The 24,145-nt window shown below is 37.0% G+C and overlaps 1 protein-coding gene and 1 pseudogene across 18 annotated transcripts in view; one reads left to right on the top strand and one right to left on the bottom strand.

Annotated features, from left to right (window-relative positions):
* KANSL1L (KAT8 regulatory NSL complex subunit 1 like) overlaps window positions 1-24,145 on the top strand; it is a 140,041-nt gene that overhangs the window by 67,493 nt on the left and 48,403 nt on the right. For 10 of the 18 annotated variants that reach the window (XR_012421441.1, XR_012421442.1, XR_012421440.1 and 7 more), the window contains one exon: window positions 17,633-17,837. Coding sequence is in view for 10 of the 18 variants with exons in the window: in XM_005574155.4 (XP_005574212.3) it covers window positions 17,633-17,837 (205 nt within the window). In the remaining 8 variants the exon portion in view is untranslated. Of the gene's footprint in view, window positions 1-587; window positions 922-17,632; window positions 17,838-20,154; window positions 20,406-24,145 lie in introns of those variants that run through there. The other 8 variants (XM_074010003.1, XM_074010004.1, XM_074009999.1 and 5 more) reach the window with 3 other exon arrangements.
* LOC123567945 (large ribosomal subunit protein eL6-like) lies at window positions 3,827-5,135 on the bottom strand (annotated as a pseudogene).

The raw sequence follows: 24,145 nt of genomic DNA, 5'->3' as shown, positions 1-24,145 counted from the left end.
AAGGTAAATTAGAAGTAAAACTGTTTCCCTTTCTCCACCACTAGGGACCATAGGGAGATTTGCCTTGGGGCTAAGCAGAGCAGAAGATTAAAAAAAAAAAAAAGCCTATCTTTGAGATGGCTAATCATGGTGGAGACTTTTTACATGAATTTTCAGTCCAAATTTGCATCAATGAGTGATCCAAGAGATCACTAGTTTTAAATGGTTCTGTAATGGCAGAGGCAAATGCAGATTTCCTCTGGAGGAAGGCACCTTCTTTTTTAGCCTTGGGAAATTCTCATGAATAATTTGCCAAGGGCAGGGGTTAACAAACAGTCAAATATAACCAAACATAAGGAGACAGAGCAAGAAAAGTAAGAATAAGGAGCACATAACAGACAGCAGAAAAAGATCATAAAGTTTTCAGACATTAGAATTATCAAACACTGATCACTTTAAAATGGTAGCCTAATTATAGAAATAAAAGATAGGCCTAAAATACCAGCAGGGAACAAACTATATCAAGTGACATAAGCATATTTGGAAAAAGGCTAAGTAAGACTTCTTAAAAATACTGAATATGATAACTAAGTAAGTGGTTTCTGCAGCAAACTGGACACAATTGAAGAGAGAATGTGTGACATAGAAGAAGTACCAGAAGAAAAGTTCCAAAATGTAGCAAAAGATATGAAACAATGGAAAATACAGAAGAGTCATTTTAAAATGTAGAGAATATAGTGAGAAGGCCTAATATGACACTTAGTTGGAGATGTGGAAGAAGCACTATAGAATGAAATAGAAGAAATATTTGAAGAGAGAGTGACTGAAAAATTACTTGAACTGATGAAAGACACCACATTCAGGAAGCCAAACACAGATTTTGGATCAGGACAACTAAAAAGAAATCTACCTCTGGACATAGAGGAAATGTGAAAAAACAAAGCTAAATGGAATGTCCAAAAGCAACCAGAAGTGGGAGAAAGACATAATCTTAATTGAAATATAGACTGACAGCTGACTTCTCAATGGTAACAATAGGAGCCAGAGTACAGTGGAGTGGTACCATTAGTATGTTGAAAGAAAATAACCATTTACCTAGAAACTCTATACACAGAGAAATCATCTTTCAAGTCTGAGTGTGAAGGACAAACATTTGGAGACAAACCAAGGCTGAGAGAGTAGATTAGTAGACTCTAAACATAAAGGATATACTTTGGGCAGTAGTATATTATCTGGATGGAAAATTTGAGATGAAGAAGGGTTGAAGAACAGAATGGTAAGTAACCATATGGGCATGTGTAAGTGAACAGTAGTAAAATAAGTCTAGTGGGGCTAAAAAGAGTCTATAACAGCAATAACATAGAGGTCAGAAGGATAAAATGGATTCAAATTGTACTGAGGTGCTTGAATTATTCAGGATCTCAGTAAAAAGTACTGATTTGGCTTTCATTATTCCTAAATTAAGTATAATAGAAGAGCTTCACATAAGAGGGGCATTTCCTGAGTGCTAATAGTGTTCTGTTTCTTGACCTTTGAGTGGTGGTTATGGGAAAGTGGAAGAGTAAGGGGAGTTATTGCTTCATATTTACAAGCTAAACATGAGATAAATGCTTTAAGTACTTATGCATATGTATCTTACATTTTGTATTTTTTAAAAGGTTAAGAAAAATAGGATATAAACTATATACTTCAAAAAGGATAAATAGAAAATAGTCACATAGGAAGTCACATTTGCCTTCATAGTTTTGAAAAAATACTTCAATGACATTATTCATCCTAAACCTATGAACAAAATTTGACTAGTCCCACAGGAATGTGGTATTTAGTTTGTTGGTATGGAAACAAAATACTAAATCTTATTTCATGTTACCCTAAAATTTGGTGATGGGGACTGATCTAGTTGTTGAGTTTATAATTCTTACCCTTTATCTGTCAAATCTGTCTTAATCTCAGATGTCTGTTCTGTCTTTCCTGAAAAAAGTCATCTTATATACTTTTAGAAGGCAATGAAAAATGTCTAAAGGAAAGGACCAATAGTTACAGTTATTTTAATTGTCCTCTGTGACCTGAAAAGCACTCTTAAATTTAGTTATGAATTTTGAGGTACACACTGAGCTGAAATGTGTAAATTAATACAAACATTAGATATTATAGTAACAATATAATAGGAAGTTGCAGAATGTTTATAGATACAGGTAAAAAGGTATATTTAAAAATAACATGGCTGGGCATGGTGGCTCATGCCTGTAATCCCAAGACTTTGGAAGGCTGGGCAGGAGAATGGCTTGAGCCCAGGAGTTTGACACCAGCCTGAACAATATAGTGAGACCCCATCTCTACAAAAATTTTTTAAAATTAGCTGGGCATGGTGGTGCACACCTGTAGTCCCAGCTATTCAGGAAGCTGAGGTGGGAGGATCTCTTGAGTCAGGACAGTTGAGGCTGTAGTGAGCCATGATCATGCCACTGTACTTCCGCCTTGGTGACAGAGTGAGACCCTATCTCAAAAAAACCCAAAAAACAACAAAGCAGGACATTTGGTAATTTACCGTGATAATATATACTTTGTTTTACATAATCTTAAAATTATTATGGTGCCTAAATACTTATATTCTCTGTTCCAAAAAATTTATAAAGTCTTAACCCACATTTGTCAATCACTCAGTGTCCCCTCTAATCCAATTTCTACAGTAATATTATCTTGAAGGGTAAATGCTGGGTCTGTTAAAATGTAGTATGCTACTCAGCAGATCACTGACGAAGAGTTCAAATGTATGGCTTACAGTAAACATACCAGATATTGGGAAACAGTATATGGTTGTATGAGAAGTAAATGAAATAGCATTTATAAAAACTCAGAACAAAACTTGGCATGTAAGAAACAGCCTAATAATGTTAGCCATTGATATTTTAATGTGAGGACATAAAGTATATTAAACTTTTAGATATAGTCTTATTTATTTCTTATCTTAGATAGTATACTAGTCATTGATTCAGCTATTCTTACTCTTTAAAAACAAGTGCTTCAATGTGGACCTGAATTAGGGTAAGGATTTGGGGGCATTTGTAGGTATCCCTTCGCACACAACTGTGTAGATGGCACAGTAGGCCAGCTGTTAGTAAAGACATTCATTATACAGTTACTAGGAGTCACTGAGGCACGATCTATTTTTCCATCATCTCTTGGGAAGTTGTTTTCTTTCTTGCCTTTGGTCTACTTCATTTGTATGGGACTCTGTAACTAAATCAAGCACTCTAAAAATCAGCATAAAAACACTGTTAGGTTTTATTCTCATACAAAATCTGTCTCCTCAAAAGACCATCTTGAGACTTTTAATCTCCCCTGCACCCCTCCCCCCAAAATTTTAACTTTTTATTTTTAATCAGTTGTAATGTTTTTATAATTTAGTGGCTTGAAGGCAAAGTAGTTATGAGAATACACAGCTTTTATGTATTTTGTTTGCTTTAGACATTTTGTGACCTTGGGCAGGTGTGTTAATTTTATACCGCACTTCTTTATTTTAAATTTAATGGAACATATTTTCTAAAGTAGTTACTAGTGTTAATATTCTTCCATTTTAAATATTTATTTTAAAGAATTCTATTTTTTCAAACAATTACAGTAAAAGCATAAAGGTTCCAATCCAATCTGATGTATATATCTTTATAACATCACTGTTATGCTCTTTTGTATGTAATAATTTTATATTAGCCTAAATCGAGAACTGGTAAATATAGAGAAATTACTGTACTCAATGTGCCTTAATGACTTTAAACCCTACCCTAGAAACTATATGGAAAGAGGTATCCATGACAGTAAGAGGATTGTGGATTCCACTTAAGTTCCTTTTTCAATTAAACTGGGAAGAATTGTTTAAATAAAATGTCTTACACATTGCCTTTTTTGTGTGGTACTGAACTTAATTTTCTCCCCAAAATGTATCAGTCATTTAATGAGATTCTGCATAAGAAATTTAGGACACCCATTTGTGAGGGTAAATTCCGTTCATCAGGGCAAACACAGATTGCAGGTAGCCCTGGAACTGAGGAATAGCTTTGATTTTTGGTAACATTTGCAAGTCCACAGCTTCCTGATCAACCTTACACTACTCTGTAATTTCATATGTCTCTTTTTTGGTGTTGAAAACCCCACCTTCCTGATGTCTGGGTTTCCACAGCTGCTGCTGCTTAAAGTAAGCATCAGTAAGATGTTTGGGGATTTCTTTTTTTTTTTTTTTTTTTTTTTTGAGACGGAGTCTCGCTCTGTCACCCAGGCTGGAGTGCAGTGGCGCGATCTCAGCTCACTGCAAGCTCCGCCTCCCGGGTTTACGCCATTCTCCTGCCTCAGCCTCCGGAGTAGCTGGGACTACACGCGCCCGCCACCTCACCCGGCTATTTTTTTGTATTTTTTAGTAGAGACGGGGTTTCACCATGTTAGCCAGGATGATTTCGATCTCCTGACCTCGTGATCCGCCCGTCTCAGCCTCCCAAAGTGCTGGGACTACAGGCTTGAGCCACCGCGCCCGGCGATGTTTGGGGATTTCTATTGCTGAAAGCAATTTTTGTGAAGGTGGCGATGGCAAATTTCTGGTGTGTTCCTTGTAGAGGAACTCGATTGAGGACTAGAGATCCAGTTACAAGTAACAAGCCAATGCCCACCTGCTTCAGGAAAACCACCTTCTTGCCTCTGTGGCGTCCAGTGAGGATGATCAGAATGCTCCTGGGAGCTGGCTTGCAGTTTTCTTACGTACTAACTGGCTTGGAGTTATTTGCTGTGGCTCAACAGCTTTCAAGGCACGTCTTCCCTAAGATAGTATCAAGGCAATTTGTGAAGTTTAACCACCTGGGTACCACTATTCTTGTCACCACCAACTGATTTTCTAATGGCTGTAAGAACCTTCTCCTTTCTGTTTTCAATCTTGGATTTAGAGGGTGAGTATTTCCTTTTATGCATGTCTTTTCCTAGAATACATAGCAGATCGGGAGTATCTGCCGATTCTTCTGACAAGGACAGGATTTCGGCCTTTGGATTTTTAGCCTTGAAGTTACCCATTTTCACCTTGCCACTAGCGTCAGCCTTCTTGCCTTCAGGTTTCTTCTCCTTAGTATCCGGCTTCTCGACTTTTTCACCTGCCATCTTGCAAGATGGGAAAGAGCTGAACTTAAGTTTTTTGATAACTCAGGTTCATCACCATGATCACATTCTCAGGGGCTACTGAGATAAATAGCTGTATACCTATAAAACAATTCACTGAATAATCAACAAGTACCTACTGAGTGACTTCTGTGTGCCAGGCATTTGGATTGGGTACCAGGTATTTGGTAATGAACAAAACCAAATGGAATTTCTGTCCTTGTAATATAAAGTCTAGTTGTGAAAAAAAAATGACACTACCTAAATGATCACACAGATGTATAATTTTAAACCTTGATCAAGTGCTATGAAGAAAATTTTCATTGTTAAGAATATTACTTTGGAATTAGATCACAGTTCAATCCCAAATTGACCAATTGGTAGTATTGTGATCCTGCACAGCAATCTGAATCACAGATAGAATGAGAACAGCCTGTTTTCTGGGTTGTGTTGTGAAGATCAAATGAGGTAACAAATGTGATATTATTTTGTTAATTTTTTACTTGCTTATTTGTCTTTCTGGACTTGAATGTAAGCTTCAGGAAAGTAAGAATTTTTTGGTCTATCTTACTTAACTGTTATTTTCCTTAGCACTTGGATCAGAGAGTCACATCATGGGGATGAATTAATATTTGTTGAATGAATGAAATGTTCATGATTTTTTGCCCGTACTCAGCATTCATAAGGAATATTTTGTACTTAACATATTTTTTCTTCCCTATCGTCAGATTGATATTCTATTTGTTGCTCTCGTGGCTGTCTCCTGTAGTTTTGCTTCTCTTCATAATTTGACTTTGGACTAGAAAATCAGATAACCAATGTGATAGATGACACAGATGTCTCTGTAATAAGAGACATTTTAAAAAATCTGCAAGTAAGAGAGAAGGCCTCTCTTAAAAGTAACAGGAGGATGGCCAGGCATGGTGGCTCATGCCTGTTAATTCCAATAATTTGAGAAGCTGATGCAGGAGGATCACCAGGAGTTGAAATCCAGCTTGGGCAACATAGGAAGACTCCATCCCTACAAAAAAAAAAAAAAAAAAAAAAAAAGTGAGCCAGATGTGTTGATGCGTGCAGTCTCAGCTGCTTGGGATGCTGAGGTGGGAGGATTGCTTGGTCCCAGGAGGTCAGGGCTGCAGGGAGCCGTGACCATGCCACTGCACTGCACCTAGGTGACAGAGCAAGACCCTGTCTCAAAAACAAAGAAAAGAAAGAAAGAAACAGGAGTGAACTTTCATGCATAGACTTACTGAGATCTCTTTTTGTTATTTAAAGGCCTTTAAAAAATTTCAGCTACATTCTATATATATAGTTGATGTTGCCAGGTAAGTAACCTCATAAATGAAATATTACAGTTCTTCTAATAAAGCATGCTTATTATAGCTTTATATCACATTATATCATAATTTTTGTATATAATTAGGAGACATTTAAATTTTTAATTTTTAAAGGTTAGCCTCATTCTGTTTGTTTACTAATTTTTGTGGATCATATAGAACTTCTGTTTGATATAATTCTCTTAAGTATTTAAGTATTCATACTTAAATATGAATTCTTCATAATTTAAGTATTAATTGTAATGATCTGTCCTCACAGTGCATTTAAAGTAAACGTACCTGGTTAATTATTTCCCAGGGCATGTTTGCACACTTGCTATTTATTGATTACTATTATCTTTTAATAACAATATCTCCTAGAAAAATGTCAGAGTTTTTTTTTTTAGCTTTATTAATCTTGGCAGTATGGTCTCAGATGACTCACCAGGAGCTGTGCAACTAAGAAGATTGAGTCTTTAAACAAATGAAGCATTACATTTTATTATCATAGGGATAGTTTTTGGTTTTCAGATCTCATACTCTAAAATGAAGATAAAATGTTATAAATTAATCCTTGTTTATCCCATGGGGTATTATCTTTCAGAAAGTGAATTCCTACTTGAAATAGTGTCTAGATTTTTGTCATTGTTTTGTTTTTGCTTTAATGAGTCCCAGAATATGACATGAAATTAAATTCCAATGAATTATTGCCATGCTATTTATTTCTACTAATGATAATTATCTTGTGTGAAATGCAACTATCCTTTCTTAATTGGATATCATAATTGAAAAACTGCAGTTAGGCTGGCAAACTAATCACATAAAAAGTAATTTTTTTACCCTCAATATTTTCAATAGTCACTTCTCAGTTATGAGATAACATTGTTAGAAGCATATTCTAAGTTGATGTTTTCAGTATAATTTTGGATTCCTGTGAATGACAATATTATAATAATGATTAATATTATGATACATATTATATACATAGTTTACTTTTTCCTTTATACTCTTAATATAAGCCTAAAACCTAATCTTATATAAGAGAATATATTAACAAATTGTGATACAACCACTAGATCTAATATCATGTAACTATACAAAATTATGTATATAGAAAATGTATAATCATATGGAAACATGCTTATATTGGAATGTTAAGTGGAAAAATCAGGACATTAAAATTATAGTACAATATGATTTTATAGAAAAAAGATTTGAAGGGTATAAATGAAAACTGTATTTCTGTTGAGAAGATGGGATTTTGAAAAATATTTTAGCTTTTATTCAAGTTTTTTTGTGTTTTTGTTTTCCTTAAAATATAAAATAGTAATTATCTGTAAGTGTCTCAGATCAGACAAATATTTGACAAACTTTATGTCTCAATTATCAAGTAGAAAAGTATGGCTATCGGTTTCCTCATCTTTTTGCCTTTGTGTATTAAAACATCCCACTTTAAGTTAAGAGCCAGAGATAAGAATGACAGGTAGTTCTATAATAAATTGGCATTTTCTCCATCTACTTTTATTGTGGAAAACTTCAGACATATAGAAAGCATAGTAAAGTGAACCCACATATTCTCAGCTTTAACAGTTTTCAAAATTTTGCTAATTCTTTTATTCCTTTTCCTGACACACACTTTCTTTTTCTAGGCGTTTGTAAAGCAGTTTCTAGTGATGGTTATTTTAACTGTAAATAGTTCTTTATATTTCATTGATAAGCCTTTTAACATACCACTTTATTATCAGGTTTAATACTGTTAACCATAATTTGTTAGTTTTGACATTCTCTATCCATATTCAAATTTCTGCAGTTGTCTCAAAATTATCTTTTTACAATTAATTTGTTAAAACCAGTATCCAAAGTCCATAAATTACATTTGGTTACTATGTCTCCTAAGTCTCTTTTATTTTCAAAAGCCATTTCAAAATGTATTAGACATCCTAATAAAAGAGAAAAAAAAGTCTGGGCCTGGTGGCTTATGCCTGTAATCCCAGAACTTTGGGAGAGAGGAGGGAGGAGGGAAGAAGAGGAGAAGAGGGGAGGAGGTAGGAGTGAAGGGAAGAGGAGGGGAGGGAGGAGAGGAGGACAGGTGGGTGGATCATGAGGTGAAGAGATTGAGACCATCCTAGCCAACATGATGAAACCGTGTCTCTACTAAAAAATACAAAAATTATCTGGGCGTGGTGGCACACACCTGTAGTCCCAGCTACTTGGGAGGCTCAGGCAGGAGAATCGCTTGAACCTGGGAGGTGGAGGTTGCAGTTATCCGAGATCATCACTGCACTCCAGCCTGGCGACAAAGCAAGACTGTGTCTCAAAAAAGAGAAAAGAAAAAAAAAAAAGAAATCACTATATTGCTCAGAGTATATTTTCTTGCCATCTTTTTAATATAGCTTTTCATAGTTGAGATCTATTAGAAGTAATTTTATACCTTTTTCAGTTAATATTATATCTGAAGCTTTTTATACTTAAAATACATATTTCCCACTTTAGTCGCTACAATAAGATGAATCTCAGATTTTCTTTTTGAGACGGAGTCTCGCTCTTGTTGCCCAGACTGGAGTACAGTGGTGTGATCTCAGCTCACTGCATCCTCCGTCTCCTGGATTCAAGTGATTTTCGTGCTTCAGCTAGGATTACAGGTGCCTGCCATCACACCTGGCTAAATTTTGTATTTCTAGTAGAGACAGGATTTCACCATGCTGGCTAGGCTGGTCTCGAATTCCTGACCCCAGGTGATCTGCTTGCCTTGGCCTTCCAAAGTGCTGGGATTACAGGCATGAGCCACTGCACCCGGCCTTAATTTTTTTAGATACCACATTTTATTTGTAAAGAATGTCATTTTACAGTGTGTACTACAACACATTTTCTTATTGTTAGAGTTGAAGAGACTTGCATTTTTGAGTAAGAGGTGTAGTTTCTCTACTTATTACCCAGAGTAAGGGAAATGGTCTAGGCACTGTTTTCTCTATACCAGGCATGCCAGATCTTGATCTATATGATCATTTGAGAGAGGTATTTACTTTTGGCAATTGGAGGATAAGTAATGCTCTTATTAAGTTTAAGTCGTATTTTTTATTAGTTTCTTTCTTTTTTTTTTTTTTTTTTTTTTTTTGAGACGGAGTCTCGTTCTGTCGCCCAGGCTGGAGTGCAGTGGCACGATTTGGCTCACTGCAAGCTCCGTCTCCCGGGTTTATGCCATTTTACTGCCTCAGCCTCCCGAGTAGCTGGGACTACAGATGCCCGCCACCTCGCCTGGCTAATTTTTTTGTATGTTTAGTAGAGACGGGGTTTCACCATGATAGGATAGTCTCGATCTCCTGACCTCGTGATCCATCCAAATTTGATTACTGCCATCCTAAATGCCATTGAGTTGTCTGAATGTGTGACACATTTGTATCTCCCAGTACTATCAAGGATAAAAGAGGTGATAAATTCAGATATTGGAAGGACTCTGTGTAGCAGGGAAAGTATGGAAAAAGTTGCTGCCTACCTTAGTTACAATAGGTTGAATTCATCAAAGAACTTCCAACTGGAAAAGGAGAAACTTGAAATAGAGATTACAAGTCATGCAAACACGTTGATTCTTAAGTGCATGTGTTTATGGCTATATTAGTTTCCTAGGGCCGCTGTAGTTTAAGCCACTAATTTGTGGCTTAAAATAACAGATGTTTCTTATGACACAGTTCTGGAGGCTAGAAGTTCAAAATTAAGGTGTCAAGACCATGCTCCCTGTGAAGGTTCTAGGGAATCCTTCTTTGCCTCTTCCTAGCTTCTGGTGGTTGCCTGCAGTCCTTGACTTTCCTTGTAGGACATACACACATCACTCCAAACTCTGCCTCTATCTTTACATGGCGTGCGTTCTTTGTGTGTGTCTTCTTGTAAAGAAATCACTGATTTGATTTAGGGCTCATCCTCATCCAGTGTGTCCTTATCTTAACTAATCACATTTGCAAAGTATTTCCAAATAATGTTACATTCTGAGGTTCTGGGTAGACATGAACTTTGAGGAGACACTATACACCCCAGTATAGTGGGTGTGGGTATTTGTGTATATGTGTATGGGTGGAGGGGGGCACCTAGGAATGCACATTCTAATTATTTTATTCAGAGTTTATTTCTACTTAAGTAGTTTAATTTGAGAGTGGTGTGAATGTGGGGGAAATGTTAGAAACTACTGACTTAAAACAATAGTTTCAAATTATATGTTGAATAAGTCCTTATTTGCTGCTATTCCTTGAACTTACTTTCCTTGGCTCCATAGTGTATTTTAAAGCGAAGGGCAGGATATATGCACTATGAAGTCGTAATATGAAAAGATGGAGGCCATTAGTTTAGCATGTGCTGGTATTGGTCTGTTTTTTCCATAAAGTATAGCTCTTCAGTTAATCGTTGTCCTGGTATACAAGGGAAGTCTTTAGTTATGACCACCTTACTGTGAGTAGTTCCTGGCTTTTGAGGATATCTTAAGGATATGGATCTTTCACACTCCTATGCTGAAGATCCTTGAATTTTCTTTTCCTGTGCTTGACATTGAGTGCTGAATGTAGTTTAGTACATGTCTTTGATTCCAAATGTCTAAAACACTTTTATCACATACCATTAAGTAGCAGCATTTTCCAAAGCAGTCATCTATCATGTTGTAATCTTTCTGATTGAATGGTAAATGCATCCTTAGAAATTATCAGCATTATAGTATTTCATCAAAAATGGAATATGCACTTTGGGAGGCCGAGGCAGAAGGATCGCTTGAGCCCAGGAGTTCCAAACCATCCAAGAAACTTGACAAGACTCCGTCTGTATGGAACGTAAAAAATTAGCCAGGCATGGTGGTATGCACCTGTAGTCCCAGCTACTCGGAGGCCTGAGGCAGGAGTATCACTTGAGCCAAGGAGGTTGACACCGCAGTGAGCTATGTTCATACCAGATGCACTCCAGCCTAGGAGACAGAATGAGATTCTGTCTGAAAAACAAAAAACCCTAACTTTTGTAAACCAAAGAGTCAGATTTAGAAGGAAACTTCAAGACAGTGAAAATACGTATCTTTTTTTAAAGTTGTCTTGTAGCCTTCTATTTAGAGCTTTTTTGGCTCTTAAAATGTTCAACATTTACTCATTCGCCAAACTAGTTAGGTGTAGTATATGTTATGCATATGCTGTACTAAACCTGGTTTATATGATAAACCTGACAACATATATGTATGTATAGTATTTCTTCATTCTGTCAACAAATAATCATTGTGTATCTGCTATATGCAAGGCATAGTATCAGGAATTTCTGATGCAAGGATAAACAAAATAGACACAGTCTCTGCACTACTGACAGTCTAGAGAGGAAGACAGAGATTCATCAGATAATCATGCAAATAAATACAAAATTATCACTATGAAAGTGCTAGGAAGGAGAGGTGAACAGTGAGTGCTCACCTTCCAGAGCTCGTAGGGAATTTGACTTAGTCTTCGGAGGGAAACCATGCAGGAGCTCAAAGAAAACTTCCCCAAGGAACTGACTTTGGAACTGAGTTAGATGATTATTGGAAAGTATGTAGTGAAGAGCATGTGTGAAGATTCTAGGAAGCAAAAATAACATGTAGATCTTGTACAGTATGAAGTGTGAATTATTTATAAAGAAAGGAAGCAGTGTGGTTGGAAATGTCAACCTAAGGAAAGAAAATGAGGCAAAATTAATATAGAGACTTTATTTGGGTCAAGGTTGAGAACTGCAGCCTGGGAAACATTGGGAAGTGCCCCATTTGGCCTTTGTTACAAGCAGGGTTTTTTTGTTTTGTTTTGTTTTGTTTTGTTTTGAGACAGAGTCTTACTCTGTTGCCCAGGCTGGAGTGCAGTGGCACAGTCTTGGCTCACTGCAACCTTTACCTCCCAGGTTCACGTGATTCTCATGCCTCAGGCTCCCGAGTAGCTGGGACTACAGGCGTGCACCACCACGCCTGGCTGATTTTTGTATTTTTGGTACAGACAGGGTTTCACCATGTTGGCCAGGCTGGTCTCAAACTCCTGGCCTCAAGTGATCCACCTGCTTCAGCCTCCCAAAGTGCTGGGATTACAGGCATGAGCCACCGTGCCCAGCCACAAGCAGATTTTTAAAGGCAAAAAGGGACAAGGGACTTTGTCTAAGCCCACAAAAGGGGTTGATACAAATTTTTGTTTGACATGAATTCTTACTGGCTTACAAAAGTAACATTGATTATTGATTGGCTATATGTTGTTGAACTATAGTTTGTTAAGGTGTCTAGTGTATGGTATGTTATGGCTATTTGGTGTCAATTAGTCTAGAGCCCACATAGCAAGTGACTTCAAGAGTTAAGTATTGAGCTCAAGCGGGGAGCAAAACATGACTGCTGTCACATTTTTGTTTATTTTTGTAGAGACAGGGTCTCGCTTTGTTGCCCAGGTTGGATTCAGACTCCTAGGCTCAAGAGATCCTCCTGCCTCAGCCTGCTGAGTAGCCGGGACTATAGGCATGACATGTCACATTTTAATGCTTCTCTGGGCCTGGTAATTTAAAGGGACTTGCATTTCTCAGATTAAAGGTTTGTTTTCTTTATCAGAACACAGAGAACAAGGGAAAGCATCATGCAAGATGAGGCAAGAGAACTATGGCAGAGGCCAGACCTATCAGGGCCTTTTAAAAGATTAAGGATTTAAGTCTTTCAAGAGCAATGGGAGGTTGTTGGAAGATTTTAAGCGGTGTGTGTGTGTTTGTGTGGCAGGGTGGCAGGGCAAGTATGACAGGATCAGATTGTTCTTTCCAAATAATTGGTATAGAAGGGACTAGAGGGGATGGACAGTTCCAAAGTCAGTTCCTTGGGGAAGTTTTCTTTGAACTCCTGCATGGTCTCCCTCCAAAGACTGGATCAAATTCCCTGTGAGCTCTGAAAGGTGAGCACTCACTGTTCACCTCTCCTTCCTAGCATTTTCATAGTGATAATTTTTTTATTTATTTGCATGATTATCTGATTAACCTGTGTCTTCCTCTCTAGACTGTCAGTAGTGCAGAGACTGTGTCTATTGGACTAGATGGATGAGGGAGACCAGTTACAAGGTTATTGAGTAACGCTGGTACAAGATAGCTTGGATTAGGGAGGAGGCCAGGGAAATATAGAAAAGTATAAGCCTGAAACCCACTGTCACTACTTCTCCATCCTCAATTATTTAATTCCTTTTCAGACCAAGTTATGTTATATGCCTGCAACCCAAAGGATCTAAACTATATCATTTGGAAGATTTTTATTATTCTCCAGCATCCAGTTGGAAATCTGAAAAAAAACAATAATTTATTTCTTCGCCTGGTTCTCTCCCACTTGTAAGCTTGCTCTTTCAGAAGTACAATGATAACTATATATATATATAGTTTTATATATATATATATATATATATTTTTTTTTTTTTTTTTTGAGACAGAGTCTTACTCTGTTGCCCAGGCTACAGGGGCTCGATCTCAGCTCACTGCAACCTCTGCCTCCCAGGTTCAAGTGATTCTCCTACCTCAGCCTCCAGAGTAGGTAGGATTATAGGTATGTGCCACCAGGTCTGGCTAATTTTTGTATTTTTAGTAGAGACGGGGTTTAACTATGTTGGCCAGGCCAGTCTTGAACTCCTGACCTCAAGTGATCCGCCCACCTTGGCCTCCCAAAGTGCTGGGATTACAGGTGTGAGCCACTGTGCCCAGCCAATAATTGTATTTTGATAATTATTCTGTAACAATATTTGACGGTGGCCTATTGCATCCTCAGTTTCTAGGATTTCATAGGTACACTTTAATCTCAGTGGGAACACTAAGCCTTATCATTTATTGAAATAGTCTTTTTCTTCTGGACCTTCTCCTCTTCTTATTGTGACTTTAAAAATTTTTTTAAAAGACTGTCATTTAGCCAGGTGTTGTGGTGCACACCTGTAGTCCTAGCTACTCAGAAAGCTAAGACAGGAGAATCCCTTGAGCCCAGGGGTTTAAGGCTGAAGTGAGCTATAATTGTACTACTGCCTTTCAGCCTGGGCAACAGAAGGAAACCCTGTCTGTAAAAAATAAAGAAAGATTTTTAAAAAGCAATAAACCTTATTTTTTTAAAAAAAGAATGTCATGTGATGATGGTGTCTTTTATTGATTTATTAATGATATCCTTGTCTTACAGATATCATTAAGTTCCTATTTTAGTCAATACTTAATTACCTGAATCATCATCTCCTGGGGAAAAAGCTTTAGATTACAAAGGCACAGGATCAGACTTGTGTTGTCTTCCTCAAAATTTTCTCAGGATTTTCCTCATGTTTTGCTTTCAGTGAGGTTCATTGATTGGACTGTCTCATTATTGTTAATGTGTGAAATAAGTGAATTTATCAGTGGTTTGCAATAACCATTTACAGTAACCTTCATCCATTATTTATGGAAATGATTTTGTACTACATTAGCTTTGATGAGAATATGCAGTTTGCACATTGATTAGTAGTGAAATAAACATATTTCACATCTTTAAATTTTCATGCATTCCTTCATTTATTTGAGGGTAGATGTTGATACTTTGCAAGAATCCTTATTAATTAGAAAGTGTTAGAATCTAAAGATAAATTGCCTGCAGTTGGGAACATAAAGAAAAGAATAAAACTGAACTTTTTTTTCTCTGATAATATGTCAGCCCCTTTAGAAATTTAAAAATTATATACTGTAATGCACTACATAATGATGTTTCTAGTCAACGAAGGACCACATATATAACAGTAGTCCCATAAGATTATAATGAAGCTGAAAAATTTCTATTAATCTGGTGACATTGTAACTATGATAATGTTGTAGAGCAATGCATTACTTTTTCTATGTTTAGATACACTAATACCATGTCTATCATGTTACAGTTGCCTGCAGCATTCAGTATGGTAACATGTTTTACAGGTTTGTAGCCTAGGAGCAAGAGACTATACCATATAGTCTAGGTGTGTAGTAGGCTCTACCAACTAGGTTTGTGTAAGTACACTCAGTGGTGTTCACACAAATACAAAATCATCTAATGACGCATTTCTCAGAAGGTATCCCCATTGCTAAGTGACACGACTGTATAACATTTAGTGACACAAATAATAAGCTTTCCAATTATCTTTAAGCCAGCCTATGAGCCTCTAGCCAGTACAGAAGTTGTGTCCTTTCATTTCATAAGATGTGGGCTCATCTTCTTTGGGCTAAGCCTTCTGTGGGGAGGGGAAAGCTAATATCTCATTAACAGCTAGAGTTGTAAATAGAGGTAAAAGTTAGTTAAGTAGGTCTCAGGCTCCAGAATAAGCTTTTAATTTTCCCTAGACACTTCTAGAACAATGTCTTTTAAGAGCCAGTGTAAGTTCTGCCTAAAGGTGCTTCTGACTTGCTGGACAAAGAACCTCTTTTGGTGCTGGATCTACTCCTAACTTCCTGGATCCTACGTCTCCTAACTTAACTGCCTCTAATGCCAGCTACCTACTGAAATCTGTCTTCTTCTTGACCTTGACTCCCTTCTATGCTAGCCACTTAGCCTGTTCAGTGCCTAACTTCATACTGGCTCTCCTGTATGCCTTCTGCTCCCCCTTGATATGACAGAAAATAAAATCTAGTTGTGAGATTGGACCTGTTAATTTGAGAGAAGCATTATACCCTAAATCTTTCTTAGCCATCAACATGATGAAAGATTTTTAGAACCTTTTATTTTCCGAGACTTAAAGCATTCTTGCTAGAGCTCTCTGGAGACTTAATATTTTAAAAGTGAAATAGTTGTCATCAGCTCTTTTTTTCTGTACTGGTCTGGCCAGTAGTACATAATCAATTATGTATTTGTTGAATGTATGATAGTCACCAAATACCATGTTTAATTATTCTGTTTAGTGTTATCAACATAAGCCATTCAGACACCTTTATTTCTGGTTTCTCATTACTATGTGAAGCATTCTTGAATTATTTACTTTATCCACAAGCTAATATAATATTTTAGAGTAGCCATAAATATGATTCAAACACAATACTGCTATAGAAAAACCATATTTTATATTTACTGGTAAACACCAATTCTACCAAATAGCATATTTAGAACTTACATATTGAACAGCAGTATCACATAGTAGCAGATTCATTTGTTAATATTGGAATACTAAATTGACTAGCTTTTGTCTACATAACTAAGGTTGAAATTGGTACCTTGTAGGGCCTGAAAAGCTTAATTATTGTATATATAATAGTGTAAATGAAGTTAAATTTATGTGGCAATGAGGGTTATCCTCTTGATGTTCTGATATTATAAAATATTTGAAATATTTAAATATGTTCAAAAATATATAAAGAATAAATGTAAAATTATTATGCTGTTTTCATGTGTAGCTTAGGTGATCTGTTTCATTATTTTATAGTTGTTTCTGTAGCACTGGAAAATTTTTTTTAAATCCTAAAATATAGTAGGGTTACAGCTCTGTTTCAAAATTCACTGAAATGTTATTAATATATAGTGCTTATATAAGAGCAACTAATAGCCAGGCACACTGACTCATGCCTGTAATCCCAGCACTTTGGGAGGCCAAGGTGGGTGGATCACCTGAGGTCAGGAGTTCAAGACCAGCCTGGCCAACATGGTGAAACCCCATCTCTACTAAAATACAAAAACTAGCAGGCATGATGGCGGGTGCCTGTAATCCTAGCTACTTGGGAGGCTGAGACAGGAGAATCTCTTGAAACCAGGAGACGGTGGTGTGCAGTGAGCCGAGATCGCACCACTGCACTCCAGCCTGGGCGACTGAGAGAGACTCCGTCTCAAAAAAAAAAAAAGAGAAACTGATAATGGAGTGATGACTTTAGCCCTTTTAAATACCTGTAATCTATGTATTTTCATCGTACACAAAAAGAATTTTGTGTAGTTAAAACACTGTAATTGACATGAATTATTGATTTACAATGAGCAATTACATCACACTAGTAAACTCGTGAGCATTTTCTAACTTATGGGATATTTGTTTTGCAGGAGAAAATAGATGTAAAAATGGTTTTCATGACTTGAATATGTAATTTCCCATTAATACAAAATATTTTACCAATTGTTACCACAAAATTGGTTAAAATTAATAATCTTCTGTCATAATAGATCAAGACAATTTACATTTAGTTTTCTTTGTCTTTTTTGTTTGTTTGTTTTGTTTTGTTTTATTCCCTTCCCATCCCCTAATTATTTCGTGGCATTTCAGTGCATCAGAGAATTTAGATGAGCTGTCTTCCTCCAGTAGCTGGTTACTTAACCAGAAGCACAGTAAGAAAAAGAGAAAAGACAGGACAAGACTGAAATCTTCATCCTTGACTTTCATGAGTACATCAGCCCGAACAAGGCCACTTCAGAGTTTCCACAAACGAAAACTCTACAGATTGAGCCCTACTTTTTACTGGACTCCACAGGTAAGGATGCCTTTGGGAAGAAAACATGATCAAAGATTCACCATCAGCATATTTCATGTATGAGAAGATGTAGATTGTTATTTAGAATAACACTTATTTTGAATAATTACATGTATAAAACTTACAAATATAGTTTATAAATGATATAGTAGATCTTAATAATACTAAAGTGGGCTTTAGTAATTTTTTAAATATTGCAAGCAGTGTACTCTGAAACTTCTCACGTCCCCAGTTAAAAAAAAAATCTATTATGCCTAAACTAATTTGAGAGATAATGAAATGTCAAGATGATTTTTAAAATGTACTGGCAAAGATAAGAAGGTAAACACAAATGTACTACATATTTGTCTCATAAATATTTGCTCAGAAGAAGAAAATCTGCACAGCTTCAGTTATTTGGAAGAAGTAACATTGCTTTCCTTTTTAGGTTTGGTATTTATTAATTTTGTTGAGTGTTCCTTTTCCTTCTTTTAGAATATAAGCAATACAATTTTAGATGTTCATGCTTACAGTTTTTACAAATTAAGTATACTTCATTAGAAACATTCATTTTGAAAAACATATTTTTCATGTGTGAACAAAATAATGGGGATACTTCCGTTAGTGTACTTCTAAACCAGCTGTGATGAAAGGAAAAATAAGTTATCTCTAGTTCTTGCTGGATATGCTTCCCCCCCCACAATTATTTTAGATTTCTTAATATATCAAAGGAAAGAAATTATTGATACTACTATTTAATAGTTTCTGATTATCATTACATTATCTATTTAAATATGTTTGTATTAAAATAAAGATGTTTGTTTTATTAGGAACCAATTGTAAACTCTTTTATCAGGGTCCAGTTATAAATAGGAATGTGGATTCTGACAAATTAGCTTTTATTAAAAGACTTTTCCTGCTGGGCGTGGTGGCTCATGCCTGTAATCCCAGTACTTTGGGAGGCCAAGGCAGACGGATCACTTGAGGTCAAGAGTTCGAGACCAGCCTGGCCAACATGGCGAAACCCCATCTCTACTAGAAATACAAAAATTAGCCCAGCGTGAAAAATACAAAAATTTGCCCAGCATTGTGGCGGCTGCCTGTAATCCCATCCACTGGGGTAGCTGAGGCAGTAAATCTGATTCCAAAGCCCATGTTCTTTCTATAAACATTTATAGCAACAAGAATAAACCAAATCTTTTGTGGGCCTGAAATCAGTAAAGACAGTATATTTCAGGGTTTGTAAGGTTAGAGGTATTAGGAAATATATAGAAAAGATGAGTTTTGAAAGATAAGCAGAGTTTTGAAGGTTATGGTGAAGAGAAAGAAAGAATTTTAAGTGAATAATTGGAACAAAGATGAAAAAAGTAATGGAGAATAGCAAATTCTGTTACCCTCAGCTTGTCTGCCATATTGTCAACCCAATAATTATTTACCTTTCTAAACTTAATTTAAATGTCATTTCTCTCAGGAAGCCTTCCTTGACATCCCCAGAATGGTATATATATTATCATATATATATACTATACATATATATATTTTGTTTTAACCTTGCTAAGTTGGAATTTATTATACTATTTTATAATCATTTCTGACTTCTCAGAAAAAAGTATGGTATGTTTTCAGAGAATAGGGGCTGTATCTTTTTATTTCCAGATCTACAGGGCCTTGAAGAGTACCTATCTGATAGAATGTGCTCAATAAATAATCGTTTAATGTGTTAAAGAATTAATGAAGTGGAACATAGGAAAATATTTAAAAGGCAATGGAGAATGGGAACTCAAAGTGTGTGTGTGTGTGTGTGTGTGTGTGTGTGTTTCCTAGATTTGCCTACTGCGATGGTCTAGAATAGTGATATTCCATATCCCATAGAACTTACTTTTTTTTTCTTTATGGAAAGTCTTGAGAACCATAGAACTTTCTGTAATGATTCAAATGCTCTATAAATCTATACTGTCCAATATCGTAGCTCCTAGACACATGTAGCTATTGAGCACATGAAACATGGCTTATGTAATTGAGGAACTGAGGGTTTTTTTTTTTTTTTTCATTTTTTTTTTAGAAGTTTCACTATGTTGCCCAAGCTGGTTTTGAACTCCTGGACTCAAGTGATCCTCCTGCCTTAGCCTCCCAAAGTGCTGGGATTACAGGTGTGAGCTACTGTGCCCATCCTGAATTTTTAATTTATTTTGTTTTTATTAATTTTAATTTAAGTAGCCACATGTGGGTAATGGCTACCAAATTGGACAGCACAGATCTAGACTCAGACTTATCCTGATAAGTAATCAGTATGTCCGGAACTCATATTTTGTTTTCTAATACCATTTCCTACTAAAAGGAATCGGGGATTTCTGGAGAAATGGCTGGTCTCCAGGGCTGGGGAAGAAAAGGTATGATCATCTTGGAACATCCTAATGTTAACAGAAAGCAAGGAAGTGTTTTAAAAAATGATAAAGGCCTGTTGAAAGAACACAGAAGCTAGCTTGAAGAGGCCCCTACTGGCCAAATCTAGGACTATTTGCTATCAAAATAAATAAGGACAATATTGAACCATTGAAAAAATAGGAACTCATGAGTCCATACTGATGATAGATAAATTGGTGAAAAGGAAGACTTTACCATATGCTAGGATGCTGATTAATAAATGTAGAATAAACAGTCACATTAGAGAATCATTTTACAATCATCATAGTAAAGATTGATTGGACAAGAATCATTAATGGGTATAAATCTGGGGTCAGGATTGAGGAGAGGTTTGATGAGGAACAAGATATTTGCATGATCTTAAAGCAGGGGTCCCCAGTCCCCAGGCCACAGACCAGTACTGGTCCGTGGCATATTAGAAATGGACCACACAGCAGGAGGTGAGCAGCAGGTGAGCGAGCATTGCCGCCTGAGCTCTGCCTCCTGTCAGATCAGTGGCAGGAACACACGGGAACTCAAATCCTATTGTGAACTGTGCATCTGAGGCATGTAGGTTGTGTGCTCCTTAGGAGAATCTAAAGCTTCCTGATCTGAGGTGGAACAGTTTCATCCTGAAACCATCTCCCCATCTCCTATACCCCCAATCTCCTGTCTGTGGAAAAATTGCTTTACATGAAACTGGTCCCTGTTGCCAAAAAAGTTGGGGACTGCTGTCTTAAAGTGCCTCCTGCCAGTTGCCAGGGGGCATATAGTAACTATATATAGAGAAACAAACAATACTTTGCCTGAGTGATCAAAACTATTATCACCTGTGAGGGAGGATATAATAACACTGTGTAGTATTCTGACCAGAAATGTATAACCTGAATTTAATCATGAGTAAATATCAGACAAAGCCAAAATCAGACATATAGTATTAAAAAACAACAACCGGCCAGTGTTCTTTTAAAAATGTCAATGTCATGAAAGCCAGGAAAGGCTAAGGACTTGTTCTAGATTGAAAGAGACACTAAAAAGATACATGACAACTAAATGAATATGTGATCTAGAGCAGAATTCTTTTCAAGGGAAAAAATTACTGGGACAATTGAGGAAACTAGACTATTGATGGTAGATTAGACAAAATATTTTATTAACGTTGAATTCCCTGAATATTATTGTTTTTGCAGTTATGTAAGAAAATATCCTTATTCTATGAAATACACATTGAAATATTAAGGGTAAAGTGGCTAAGGCATCCATTGTATATAATAAATAAACTTTCCTTCTGGAATGGTACCAGCCATGTACAACCAAAAAGAGAGGGGAGTGAAATATTTAAAATATTTAAAAACAAAAGCTAATGCTGTAGTGGGCAGAACTGTGTCTCCCCCCGGCCCGCCCCACACACACACCCTGAAAGATATGTCTATGTCCTAACTCCTGGTTCCTAGGAATATAACTGTTATGGGTTGAACTGTGTCCCTAAGAACTGTTATATTGAAGTTCTAACAGCTAGCACCTCAGAATATGACCTAATTTGGAAATTGGGTCGTTAAAGATGTAATTAGTTAAGGTAATCAGGGTGGGCCCTAATCCAATATGACTGATGTCCTTATAAAAAGGGGTAATTTTGGTCGGGCATGGCAGCTCATGCCTATAATCCCAACACTTTGGGAGGCCAAGGTCACCTGAGGTCAGGAGTTTGCAACCAGCTTGGCCAACATGGTGAAATCCCGTCTCTACTAAAAAATACAAAAATTAGCCAGGCATCGTGGTTTGTGCCCGTAGTCCCAGCTACTTGGGAGGCTGAAGCATGAGAATCGCTTGAACCTGAGAGGTGGAGGTTGCAGCTAGCTGAGATCATGCCATTGCACTCCAGCCTGGATAACAGAGTGAGACTCTGTCTCTAAATAATTTAAAAAATAAAAATAAAAAGGAATTTAGACACAGATGCATGCATACAGGGTGAATGCCACATAAACATGAAAGTTGAGGTCAGAATGACACTTCTACAAGCCAAGAAACACCAAAGATTGGCAGCAAACACCAGAAGATAGAGGATATGCCTAACAGAGTCTTCCGCTTAGTGCTCAAAGGAAACCAATCCTGCTGACATCTTGATTTGACTTGTTGTGGTATTTTGTTAAAATACACCTAGCAAACTAATACAGTGGATGTTTTTGTTAGTAAGGTCTTTGTCGTTGCAATTAAGGATCTTGAGATGAGATCATTTTGAGTTTAGAATGGGTCCTAAGTCCAGTGATTGTTGTCCTTATAAGAGAAAGGAGAGGGCCAGGCACGGTGGCTCTGCCTGTAATCCCAGCACTTCAGGAGGCCAAGGCGGGTGGATCACAAGGTCAGGAGACCGAGACCATCCTGACTAACACAGTGAAACCCCATCTCTACTAAAAATACAAAAAATTAGCTGGGCGTTGTGGCTGGCGCCTGTAGTCCCAGCTACTCGGGAGGCTAAGGCAGGAGAATGACATGAACCCAGGAGGCAGAGCTTGCAGTGAGCTGAGATCGCGCCACTGCATTCCAGCCTGGACAACAGATCGAGACTCTGTCTCAAAAAAAAAAAAAAAAAAAAAAGAGATTTGAGACACAGAGAAGGCTATATGAAGGTGAAGGCGGAGATTTGAGTTATGCTTCCACAAGTTAAAGAATGTCGGGGCCAGGCCAGGCACAGTGGCTCATGCCTGTAATCTCAACACTTTGGGAGGCTGAGGCGGGCAGATCATTTGAGGTCAGGAGTTCCAAACCAGCCTGACCAACATGGTGAAACCCTGTCTCTACTAAAAGTAAAAAAAATTAGCCAGGTGTGGTGGCAGGCGCCTGTAATCCCAGCTACTCGGGAGGCTGAGACAGGAGAATTGCTTGAACCTGGAAAGCAGAGGTTACAGTGAACAGGGATCCTACCACTGCACTCCAGCCTGGGTGACAGAGTGAGACTCGTCTCAAAAAAAAAAAAAAAAAAAAAAAAAAAAAAAGGAATGTCGGGGCAAAAAATTAATTAATTAATTAATAATTTAAATTAAAATCAAGGTGTTGGCAGAAAAAGTAAAATTTAAATTTAATTTTAAAAGAAGAATGCCAGGAGCCACAGAAGCTGAATGAGTCAAGAAAGGATTCTCCCCTAGAGCCATCAGAGGGAGTGTAGCCCCGCCAACACATCAATTTCAGACTTTTGTCCTTCACAACTATGAGAGAATTAATTTCTGTTGGTTTAAATCACCCGTCTTATGGTAATTTATTATGGCAGCCCTAGGAAACTTATACAGAGTTTGGTGCCAGGAAGTAAGGTGCTGATGTAACAAATACTTAATGGTGGAAGTGGCTTTGGAACCGGGTAATGAGCAAAGGCTGGAAGAATTTTAAGGTGCATGATAGGGAAAAGCCTAGGTTTTGTGAGAGCTCAGAAGGAAATGAGGAAAATAAAAGACAAATCTGCTCTTATCTTAGAGAATACATATGTCATCATGAACAGAATTTGCTAGAATTCTGAGTGAATAACAGAATGAATGTTAAAGGTGCGTTTGGTGAAGTTTCAGAAGGAAATGAGGGACACGTTATTAGAAACTGGAGGGAAGGCTATCCTTGTTATAAAGTGGCACAAAACTTGGCTGAATTATATTCTACTGTGAGGTGGAAAACAGAACTTGTAAACCATTTACTTGGATATTTAGCTGAGGAAATTTTCAAGTACAGTGTGGGATTTGTTATCTGGTTTCTCCTTGCTTCTTATAGTAGAATATGAGAGGAAAGAGATAAAGTGAGTAAGGAGCTGTTAGGTTAAAAGCAACCAGAACTTGATGATTTGGAAAATTCTCAGGCTATTACAAAAAGTGATATAGCTTGCTCTGGGGATTACCCAGAGCAGAGACAAACTTTTCCTGGGAAGGTTAGGTATATAACTCATGGAT

This window comes from Macaca fascicularis, chromosome 12 (genome assembly GCF_037993035.2).
Source record: "Macaca fascicularis isolate 582-1 chromosome 12, T2T-MFA8v1.1".
NCBI lineage: Eukaryota > Metazoa > Chordata > Mammalia > Primates > Cercopithecidae > Macaca > Macaca fascicularis.
Note: the sequence above shows the minus strand (reverse complement) of the source record. Positions and strands in the feature narration are given on the sequence as shown.